Here is a 12,685-nt window from a genome sequence, read left to right as displayed (position 1 = left end):
TTCATTGTTGATGCTAAACCCACAAAAATGGCTCCGTAAATCACTGAATTTGTTGCATGTTCACTTGCGGTTGCTGTTTGATTCAGATGAGTTCTTTCAGTCTAAATTTTATTATATTAATCTGAGCGATATGTGGTTTCAACAAGACGCTGTCTCACATGCCATAAAATCAGTCACCGATATCTGGTGAGCCAATAGGTCCACAATCACCCCTGTATTGGAGGTGCATCTTCAAGACTACAAAATGGAATTCAGCTATGCAATAGGATCATGGAAAATCTCTGTTTCAGCCATTTGCTCAATGTGCTTGTTCCATTCTCCCTCTATTCCATATATTTTATGATTTAGTGTAAAAATTATTAACTTTTCGTAAATTTTGAAACACCCTGTGTATAAATAATTATTTTGTCCTCCGTTTTTTTCGTAGAACTTATTGAACAGCACTCGTTCTTTTTTAAGATAAATCTCACCATTAATGTCTTTAGATATTCTTTATGGCATAATAACGGCGCTTGTTCGACTGTAATAACGAATAAAACCATAACAAAAGCTTCGAAATCAGCTTAATTTAAGCGCGTATGCACCGTCAAAACCACAACTGAATAAAGGGTTTATCTAGATTATTCCTATCTTAACTCGGAGTGTGCATCGTCGCTCTCAAGGGACATAATCCAGATTAATTTCAATCGATGTACGAAGAGAAGATTAAACAACATTTTTTCGGGGACTGGAGCTTTATTTTAAAATGAAACATGATTACTTGAAATATTACTGAAAATCACTGATAGATTACAAAAAGGCACTGTAAATTTCAGTGATTACTCAACATTGTAAAAACTATTGAGAAGTATCCTAACAATTGTCAGATAGAAACGAAATGTTATAAATAAGATTAAGATCATGTTCTTCTGTGTAAGCTATATAAGCTCTGTAAACATTTGTAGGCATTATACATTCTACTTGTTTCTCTCCCCTATCATTATAAAGATGAAAATATTCAATTAAGACCTAAATGAACACAGTTTTAAAAATATCTAAAGATTCAGATAAGACCACAATAATCAGTAAGAAGACGTACACAGCAGAAGTCCATACTAACACATTTTTATCAGTGCAATAATCAGTCACCTTCAACAGTATTTTTCGGTAATTTAAACAGATAAATTATTTTATTTACTTTAGGCCATTAAAATGATTAAAATGATATAAAAATGAGACTAATAACAAGGCTTTGATCTCAAGCGAATTATAAAAGCATTCTGTATAAAATACATCAGTGTGAATTATTGCAGATCCCTCGAAATTACTTCCCAGTCCTGGTATATTCACTTTGTTGTAATATATACCATAAAAGGATCTGAATAAAAAATTAAGTAATTAAATTAATTAAAACCCGATAGGGTTTAACAATGAAATATAATAACAGATACCACAAAGAAGAGAAGCAAGAAAAACTGAAAGATGGACATTTTAATTCAATTCTGAAGAACGTATCAAAACCAGTAGTGGCTACTCTGAGTTGAGCCAATGTGCATCTTTATATTATTTAGTTTCCTTATTGTGTATTATTCTGTTTATCATTATTTTACTTATACTGTTATATTATTCAAATTTAGTAATAAATTCTTCATTTTATAAGTAGGGCTAAGAAGCCATTGATTCGAATATACTGTTTATACTGTTTTGTATATTGTTATTTGTTTTTGTATAAGGTATTCAGTTGTGAATATTGTCAAACCACTGAAGAAACATTTGGGAACATTTCATCCGGGTTAATATCTACTCTATTATTTATTTTCATTTTGCAAATTGAACTAAATTATATAGTTAATTTATTATATTTTACAGTCCATTCCAAGTTATTTTGTACATATGTCATCTAAATTTGCGACGTCAGAATGTCGTCGAATGTTAAAAAAACTTTGAGTAGATGTATCCTGAATGGGAAAATTGTGCGAAACGTTGAAATTTGGCGGGATTGAAGATTTTTTAACGTGGAAAGATGATATTGAAAGAACAAGATATGGGTACCTATGTTGATAAAAAGTGTAGCATATCTAAATTTACTTGTCGTCAATCAGGTATATAATTATATCGAAGTGATCAGCTGATTAGCTTCATTAATTGAATGGAATTAAAAGGTACTATCTTCATTACTTCTATCTTCTTCATTCTACTATCATGGATTATTTTTATGCATACCTAATACTACTATAATAATACTGAACTTGTGTAGTAACTTATTGACTGAATAGGTTTTACACCATCAATAGCTTCTTCTACACACATGCTCGTAATCTCCTACAATTCGACACTGTCAAGCTCCATAATTTTTAAAAAATAATTCCGAAAAATTAAAGCAAAAATCATTTGGTGGAGAAAAATACCTTGGCTGTGCGCTAGAATGGTTTTGTAGCAACGCAGGAATATCAGTTTGCGCACGTACGTCGTTGGCCAGTGGCGGAGAATGTCGGGATGGTTGCTTCACTGCGGCACCCCGGTGCACAGCCACGACCGATGTGGTGCTGGTTAAAGCGCCGCCTCGCGATCTAATACACAAAACAAGCCATAGTTTGCATAATTTCGCTACGACTACATTCGACACAACTACGTCCTAATGGCCTAGTTACTTACAATTTATTAGGCCTATAAATTAATTTTAAAGGATTTTTTAAATCAGTGAAGTATGTGGTATTGTCCATCGATAGCTGCTACTTTTTCCCTTCTGTCAGGCAATTTACGGATTCCATCTCGAAAGATGTATGTATCTTTTGAGGCAATCCTCAATTTCCATAAGAATTGCTCAGACGGGTTGCTCATATGATGGAGCAAATATAAATCAGAAGGAGCAAGGTCTGGAGAATACAGAGGGTGTGATAGCACTTCGCATTTTTTGCAACATGTGGTCGATACTGTCATGCTTTTCCTAGCATTTCGCCCGTTTTTCGCGCAATGATACAAACTGAAAAATAAATCTTCAACAAGAAGTTGGTTAGAAATGAAACCGATACGATTTAATACACACTAACACCATATGTTGTAAATCCTTTAAAATTAATCCCTAGGCCATATTTAAACATACCTCCTTAATTATAAAAATGTCATAATAATGATCTTAAAAGAGTAAGCAATGAATTTAGTTTCTAAAAAGATTACAACTAACTGTAAACCGAAAGTGGAATATCAAACTCGCTATGTTAAATTTTCTACATCAAAAATGTATGGTTACTTATATAGTGATCGGAGAGACCGATTTGTTCGCATTTACAACAGCATTGGATGAAAATGGGAAGGGACTTAAGATGATGTAATATCTAAACACCGGTATAGATTTATAATAGTGAGAGTAAAAGAGGAATAGACATTTAAATCACCTGACAAGTTAAAATGGCAGTTATTTCATTAACTAGAAACGACATGGAAAGACTGAAAATATATTGAAATAAAAATTAACAAATAGATACGTTACTAATAGAAGAAACAATTTTAGTTGGTTTTGACGCCGGATAGATATATCAGAAGATGAAGATAGAGGCTAATTGGCGGATGATAAAACATGAAAAGTAGAAAAAAAATAGAACGAATTCTAAAATTCTCAAAAGCATTCTGAAATACTGTCATGATGCAGTTGGTTAAGGCCTGGATATATTCGAAATGTATTACTATATTTGAACGGGCAACTAGATGACGGCGCCATCTTTGCATCGCAAAATGGGAGAACTTATATCATGATGTTGATTTGAAGCTTTTATATAGACACTAGTAATTCTGAAATAATTAAAACGTGGAGGTATATACATAGATAGCTACAAAATACATGATAGCTGTCCGATGAAAACAGAGCTAATAGCTCTGTTTTCATCGGACTAAATTTGCCAAAAAAAGTCATTCAACAAGTCTCCAGCGTAATGCTTTAGATTTTTACATAACCATGAAAAAACGTTGAAAAGATGCTTATACAATTTCTAGATAGAACATTAAAAATTCATATATTATGTAGACACTGTTTTTGGTTAGAAAAAAGCTGTTGAATTGAAGTAGTGACTTGGAAAACATTATGGAGGTTCCATAACAATTAATGAAACTATCATTGACTAAGATACTGAACTTAAATGAAATCCTACAAACACTGATAATAAGGAGCACTTGGTTTACCAGAAAAGGTAAAAAAAATCAACAAAATGGCCGTGAAAAGCTGTAATATAATAAAAATAACAGAGACAGGGTCGACCAGTACCAACCTAAATCGAATTTCATAGACTCATTCGATTACATGTTCTGACGCATCAAAAAGTATTCTGTCTCATTTTAAATAGTGTAATAATTTTAGCGAGGACATCTAATTCAAAAAGATAGTAACCTTATTGAAGTGGAAGAAAGCGATCCAAAACTACAAATAAACAAATCGGAGTGTTGGAACGAATGCACACTTAAAGGAGAATAACATAACATGTCAATTGAAAAGTCCTCGGCCTACCATAATAAAACACATTTTTTTGGCAAAATTAGTTTTTTTTTATTCAATATAATTCCCTTCAAGGGTGATACATTGATTATAGCGACTCTCCAACATTTCTATTCAAAATAGGCCTCAGTTTCAGAGATCACCTCTTCATTCGACGAAAATTTCTTCCCTGCGAGCATTCTTTTAAGATCTAAGAACAGGAAATAGTCGCTGGGGGCCACATCTGGAGCATACGGTGGATGAGGAAGCAATTCGAAGCCTAATTCATCGATTTTTGCCATCGTTTTCACTGACTTACGACACGGTGCATTGTCTTGATGAAGCAGCACTTTCTTTTTCTTAAAATGCGTCCGTCTTTCGGCGATTTCGTCCTTTAAACGGTCCAATAACTCTATGTAATAGTCGATGTTGATGGTCCTTCCGTTTTCCAAGGTAGTTATTGAAAATTATTCCATGCGCATCCCAAAATACAGACGCCATAACCTTCCATCCGACTGTCGATTGGACTTCCGAGTGAAATAATGGAGCCATGTTTCATCTATTGTCACATATCGACGCAAAACTCAGGTTTATTACACTTGATCATCTTCAAACACTGCTCCGAATCATCAACTCGTCGTTGTTTTTGGTCAAAAATCAGCTCGCGCTGCACCCACTTTGCACAGAGCTTTCTCATACCCAAATATTCGTGAATGATATGATGTACACGATCAATTGATATCTTTAGAGTGTCTGCTATTTCATACAATTTCAATTTACGGTCCTTCAAAATCATTTTGTGGATTTTTTAAATGTTTTCGTCGGTAACAAACTCTTTTGGGCGTCCACTGCGTTCACCGTCTTCGGTGCTCACTTTACCACGTCTAAACTTAGCATCATCTATATCAATCCTTGATGGTTGATTCTCCTGGGGCAGTGTCCGGAAACTCGGCATGAAGCCAAGTTTTTGCTTAAATTGTATTTTTTCCCTTCAAAAAGCAATATTTTATCAACACGCAAAATTCCTTCCTTTTTTCACAATAATAAAAGTCGCTTCACTCAAAATGCTATAATTCACAAATTAATGATCCGACAGCTGTCAAATTTATACACGCATCGTTTGAGGGTTAGGGCTAACTAAAAAAACATATGGATTTAATTTTAGTAGCGCCATTTACGAGTCAAGCCGGGGAGTTTTCATTGACCTGTTATGTTGATAAATAAAAACAAGTTATGAGACTGGAGACCTCTTATGTGATATTTTAAAATATTGTATATAATAAACATTCTGGGGTCTAGCCTTAAAAATAGGCAAACTTCAAGAATTCCACTATCTTCAATAGGAAAAGCACCGTTTATGACTTTTATTCGTTACATAACCTTAGGGACGGTCCCGGGACCGTGTTGTTTGCATAAAATCGAACATTTATGGGAAGCCCCTAGTAATACGTCTAATTAAAACGTTCGTGGACAAGTCCGCCGTGACCCAAATGCATTTTAATCACCACTAAAACATACCTGCTTCCTGTGGGGTTGTTGTTTGAACTTTCTGTAGCCGTCAAAGAAGTTACGTAGATCGGTGAGTTGTTTATGAATCCGTTTAAATCCTCTGAAGTCGCTACTGATTGTTGATTTAGCTGCAACAACAAATGGTCAATTAAAAACACGCATTAGACGAAACATACTTAACAGACATACTATACTGCGCAAAAAATGTGACATAATAATAGCATGTACTTAAATGGCACCAAATAGCCTTAATGATTTGGTGTCTTATCTTAAATGATCTTGGGTATCTTAAATGATTTTGAATGACTGTAAATTGAAATTGAATGAAATAGCAGACACTCTAAAGATATCATCTGAACGTGTACATCATAACATTTAGGAATATTTGGATATGAGAAAGCTCTGTGCAAAGTGGGTGTCGAGCGTGTAGCTCACTTTTGACCAAAAACAATGACGAGTTGATGATTCGGAGCAGTGCTTGAAGATGATTAAGCGTAATAAACCCGAGTTTTTGCGTCGATATGTAACAATGGGTGAAACATGGCCCCATCATTTCACTCCGAAGTCCAATCGACAGTCATCCGAGTAGACTGCACACGATGAACCCGCACCAAAGCGTTTGCTATGCGCATGGAATAATTTTCATTGAGTACCTTGACAAAGGAGGGGCCATCAACTGCGACTATTACATAGCGTTATTGGACCATTTGAAGGACGAAATCGCCGAAAATCGGCCGCATTTGAAGAAAAAGAAAGTGCTGCTTCACCAAGACAACGCACCGTGTTACAAGTCAGTGAAAACGATGAAAAAAATCCATGAATTGGGCTTCGAATTGCTTCCTCATCAAGCATATTCTCCAGATCTCAAAAGAATACTCGCTGGGAAGAAATTTTCGTCGAATGAAGAGGTGATCGCCGAAACTGAGGCCTATTTTGAAGCAAAGGAGTACTGAAAAGTTATTTTGAATAAAAACAAACTAATTTTGTCAAAAAAATGTGTTGTACTATGGTAGGCCGGAGACTTTTCAATTGACCTGTTATATAAAATACAATATTTTCCGTATAACCACAAACATAACCTGCAGTGAATGATAAAATCAAACTAAATCAAAAACATAAAAGTAAATGTGCGTACTATGATATATAAAATTATAACTAAGTTAAATTTTTTTATTAATTACATCTTAGATTACAAACAAGGCGAAAACGGAATTAATACATCAATATGTATTTCCTAAACTAAGTTATTATGAGACATTAAAAAATATTTTTTAAATATTAGATCTTTTAATTATTAAACTTCTCTTTAAATGAGGTTTTTAGGTTTCTGGCTAATTTTTATCATTAGTATGGTATAGCCTCTTATTCAAGTGCTAATTACATAAAGAAAAAATGCAAATATACCACCGTAATCAGGACTACTTAACCAAATAAAGGCTAAAACCCGTTCTCCAAACACCAATGCATATAATAAAAGTCAACAGAACATTTTATTTCAGTTCGTGACAATTTTTAAATATTTTAAAACAATTTTTTTTATAAATTTAAGGTAGTTAAATCAGAAGAAATGGTTAATTTAAATTAACAAATAACAAATGGTGTTACTTATATACATAATTATATCAGCAGTGGTACTTAATCATAAAGAATTTCTAACAAATGGTGTAAATAAACTCTAGTAATATTTTGGTAAATATACTCGATAAAAGAATGAGAATATTCATCACTATCTACTAAAAGAAAAATATCACTCAAACCTATTGTTTGCTTTTTGAAGAATTGAAGCTTACGATAATGTCTTCATGTCAGATAAAACTTCATGTCAACATGTGAACAATAACTTTATTTAGATCAGCTACTTTAAAGTATCTTGATTTACCAATTTGAACAATTTATGGTGATAGGATTGATTTAGAAATGGAAGAGGCATTAATATCGTTTTCTGGGATGTGTTATAGTTCTAGGACATAATCAACCCACACAACATATTCGGCTTCATGGATAAGTCGAAAGTAAGTCAAAGACTGAATTACCTCCTCCATAATGCTTAATTCTGAATTGTGAAAAATGAATATTACAACGAAATTTTTTTAAACGTCCATTTACCAATCAACTGGTGGAACATAACTCACATCTTCTAAGAGACCCTAACATCATTCTGCAGAAGATTTCGTTACTGTATCATGAAACCTTCTCCTGTAACGAAACAAAAAAGTGATCTACCAAAAAAAAACTCCTATTGCTTTAACCCATGCAATCAATGTATATTTTTCTTCTACATCAAGGCCCCAGGATGCTGAAAACTGGTTGAATTCTTTATCATCGACAGTGTCCTCATTTTCTTTTTTTAAATATTTTACTAACTTCCTTAACTAACTTAACATCCAAGGAGTTCACTGTTCTTTTCAGTTTGATTTTATTTGTCATCTAACAGGTCAACTGAAAAGTCCCCGGCTTGACACACAGATGGCGCTACTAGAATTAAATTCTTATATTTTTTTAGTTAGCCCTAACCCTCAAAAGATGCCTATATGAATTTGACAGCTGTCGGATCATTAGTTTGTGAATTATAGCATTTTGAGTGAAGCAACTTTTGTTGTTAAAAAATTGATAAAAAGGATTTTCGCGTGTTAATAAAATATTGCTTTTTGAAGGGAAAAATACAGTTGAAACAAAAACTTGGCTTGATGTCGAGTTTTTGGACACTGCCCCTGGGAAATCAACCATTAAGGATTGGTATGTTAAGTTTAGACGTGGTAAAATTAGCACCGAAGACAGTGAATGCAGTGGACGCCCAAAAGAGGTTGTTACCGAAGAAAACATTTAAAAAATCCACAGAATGATTTTGAATGATTGTAAATTGAAACCGAATGAAATAGCAGACACTCTAAAGATATCAACTAAAAAGTGTGTGCAAAGTGGGTGCCGCGCGAGCTCAGTTTTGACCAAAAACAACGACGAGTTGATGATTCGGAGCAGTGTTTGAAGATGATCAAGCATAATAAACCCGAGTTTTGCGTCGATATGTGACAATGGATGAAAACATGGCTCCATAATTTCACTCCGAAGTCCAATCGACAGTCACACGAGTGGACTGCACACGATGAACCCGCTCCAAAGCGTGGGAAAATGCTACAGTCGACTGGCATGTTTATGGCGTCTGTATTTTGGGATGCGCATGGAATCATTTTCACTGACTACCTTGAAAAAGGAAGGACCATCAACAGCGACTATTACATAGCGTTATTGGACCGTTTGAAGGACGAAATCGCCGAAAAAAGGCCGCAAGAATGCTGCTTCACCAAGACAATGCACCGTGTCACAAGTCAGTGAAAACGATGGCAAAAATCCATGAATTAGGCTTAGAATTGCTTCCTCATCCACCGTATTCTCCAGATCTGGCCCCCCAGCGACTCTTTCCTGTTCTCAGATCTCAAAAGAATGCCCGCTGGGAAGAAATTTTCGTCGAATGAAGAGGTGATGAGGCCTATTTTGAAGCAAAGGACAAATCGTACTACAAAAATGGTATCGAAAAGTTGGAGGGTCGCTATAATCAGTATATCACCCTTGAAGGGGATTATGTTGAATAAAAAAAAAATTTTGCCAAAAAAAGACTTTTCAGTTGACCTATTATATGGTTCCTAGACTTTTGCCATAGTCACACCTAAAGCTATTTATCGTTTTTTACATTGCAGTCATTCTCGTTGAAACATGAGTTGAAATATATACATGGAACCCATGATATTCTACGTATGTTTCCAATAATATCATTCGGTAGTCTTAAAAAGGCATCAAATTGATTTTCACGCAATTTTAACACAAATGTAATAACTCCAAAACAACATATTCTGTACCAAAAGAAACTGAAAGAAAATGAAATTCATTATTATCACCAGAAATAATAATTTGTATTTCGTGAGTTAACAGGCATGCCAATATCTAATAACAAATCTCCCACCGAAAACTGTGAATGAAGAACATAGAAAAAATATAATTTGCAGCTAATTTTTACTCTTTATGATGATTATTGAATTAAGCAGCTGAAAATAAGAATATGCCATTTTTGAGAGCTATATTAATAAAAATTCTTGAAAATTATATACCATGCCTAATGACATATATAAGAACAATATATAGTTATTTCATTTAAAAATACAAGGAATATTAATAACCGACGTCAATTAACAATAACTGATGTATTATATAACATGTAATCATAGACATATTTAAAAACCATCCATTATATAAACAAATGATTGTTATAACTGATATTATCGTTTTCATGGTAATTAAAACGCAAACTAAATGGAGAAAAAAAGCAGGAATAGCGAGAAGCAAAACAGTATCCGCTTCCGTTCCAGGGCAATTTTTGAATAAGAATATAATATTAGACGTAAATGTATTCATTCGTTAGCGGATATTATACATTATAAGGAGATTTTAGTTACCATCTCATCGAGAATACGAAAAAAGCAAACTCTATTAAGCTCAGACACGCATTCGTGTAATGACTGATGATTTGCATTAAATAGGACGCAGTGAATAATTGTATTTTTCATATTTAATGGCTATTTGTACTATGTTAATATGTCTTTGAAATTTGAGCGTTTCCCTCGACTTCTCCCACTTTCCCTAAACAGATACTGATTTGGTTCATCTCTTAAATAAACACATCAACAGTTCACGCGGTTTTCATCAATAAATCATACAGCAAAATTAAACAGTTAACGTCATAACTACCCAACATATTTATTACGCATTTCACCATCGCTGAATCCCTTTACTTGTCAACTACATCGTAAAAAAAGTACCTAAATTATAAGGTCTTCAGAATCCCTTCTCGATTAGTTAAGTAATAAATCTGTCACGCAAATCCAAACCAAACAGTTTACTGCCGGCATTATTCGTAAGCCTTGTCAACAAATACAGAAGTTATTGGCATGTGTTTGGTTTTAATAACAGTACTTTGTCAGCTGTAATGATATAATTTCGAATAACTACGAGACAAGCTCATTGAAAAGATTTTTTTAACATAGGTATCAATTAGCGTTGGGAATTATCGATTGAAAACAGTCAAAACAGTCGATAGTCGCAAAACGGTCGAAACAGTTGATAGTTAAAAAACTAGCGGTTCGTCTGTATTGTTCAATTCATGGTGTCAGACGAAGGTATACGAAACCCTTTGCTGTATAAATTGCGAGTGAGGGAAGGACCAGTTAATTTTATATGTGCTTATATTTTGCAACGGTAGAATAAGCGAAACGGAGATGTACATATTCCTTCAAATACTAACTTTAAAAAAGAAAAGAAAAAAATATACTGAATACTATTAACGTGCAATTAATAATTTCATTTTAAACGATGTAGAATTATTATTATATTTGAGTGTCCCGTGGATTTGTAAAAAGGAAAGGAAAAAAGGAATTTTTCTATGGAATGGAAATCGCGACAAGGACGACAGAGCCAGAACTTTAAAAATCAGTCGAATGAAACTAGTAGAACCAAATATTGTAACTAAAAGTGCACGACTGAAACAGTCGATAGTAAATAGTAACAAAATCAGTCAAACCAAAAATAGCGACTGAAACAGTCGATAGTAAAAAGTAGTCAATTACTAAACAGTCGATAGTCGATTTCAGTCGATAGTTCCCAACACTAGTATCAATGTTGGCACTGAGAACAGGTTACCACAACATTTCCCGTTCCATGTTTATTTTCTTGTAAAAATGCTATCTTGAACCTCCAACGAATAGCAAAAAAAATCTATACTAGCCGAAAAATAAATCTTGACAAACTAATGAATGAATTGTCATGATCTTATTTAATTGAACGCTTGTATAATATAAGTTATATTTTAAGAAAGGGTATTTTACATAAACAATTGTTTTATTTTATAGAAAAAAGAGGTGATTGATTATTGCACGGCTATTCCAAGAGATACTGACACTGAGAGATTATTAGAAATCAGACCAACTCATCCCACTCGTTCATCATTTAGGTGACCGGATAGTCAGGTCCGTGTTATATAACACCTCCCTTGTAAAGAAACTAGTTAGGCCCTAGTTAAGCAACAAGCTTTTGTTATCTACATTCATAAACTAAAGCTTGCTATTCTGCTTTGTAAGATGTTCAAGTCTGTTCAAGATGCTACTGATCACTAAAATTGAAATCCCTTTTATTTCAAATACAATTCAAAGTCCAAGAAAAAATATGTAAAAACCATACGCTCCATATATTTTATTCTATTATTTTACAATGAAAATATCTATAAAGTAAGTAACTGGCCTACTGTATTAAATATCTGAATCTATTTTTACACCATTATCCTTGTGGAAAACTTCAACGATATCTATATAAGGAAGTAACACATCAGGAATATTGAATCTTACTGCACACTAGAAAAATACACCCACTGATGAAGGATGAAGTAATATATCGTTGCGGTTTCTTACCTATTACTAGTAGGTTAAGGTTACATATCTTGGACAGAATCAATGCTATATCCTAACCTCAAACTCAATTTAAAAGCCATAATACTATTCAAAATACGTCATTAGCTGAGGATACATCAAACATTGGATTGCTTTAGAAATTATTATACAGAAATATGACAAAAGCTTATATAAAATATAGTAATGGCTTTAATTGTTGATAGATGTATCTGTACAGAATGTTATACAGGAAATACAATTTACTTACGGTAAAGCCAACTAAATATAAAAATTTACACAT

At 33.6% G+C, this 12,685-nt stretch overlaps 1 protein-coding gene across 11 annotated transcripts in view; it reads right to left on the bottom strand.

Moving 5' to 3' along the window:
* Positions 1-12,685, bottom strand: part of sdt (MAGUK p55 family member stardust) — a 140,553-nt gene that overhangs the window by 83,109 nt on the left and 44,759 nt on the right. For 7 of the 11 annotated variants that reach the window (XR_013005004.1, XR_013005005.1, XR_013005006.1 and 4 more), the window contains 2 exons: positions 5,963-6,081; positions 2,388-2,549 (listed from right to left, as the gene is read on the bottom strand). Coding sequence is in view for 8 of the 11 variants with exons in the window: in XM_076399578.1 (XP_076255693.1) it covers positions 2,388-2,549; positions 5,963-6,081 (281 nt within the window). In the remaining 3 variants the exon portion in view is untranslated. The remainder of the gene's footprint in view (positions 1-2,387; positions 2,550-5,962; positions 6,082-12,685) is intronic. The other 4 variants (XM_076399580.1, XM_076399581.1, XM_076399585.1 and 1 more) reach the window with 1 other exon arrangement.

This window comes from Rhynchophorus ferrugineus, unplaced genomic scaffold (assembly GCF_030347505.1).
Source record: "Rhynchophorus ferrugineus isolate W39M unplaced genomic scaffold, kcgeb_rfMv2 rfM3, whole genome shotgun sequence".
NCBI classification, from domain to species: domain Eukaryota; kingdom Metazoa; phylum Arthropoda; class Insecta; order Coleoptera; family Curculionidae; genus Rhynchophorus; species Rhynchophorus ferrugineus.
Note: the sequence above shows the minus strand (reverse complement) of the source record. Positions and strands in the feature narration are given on the sequence as shown.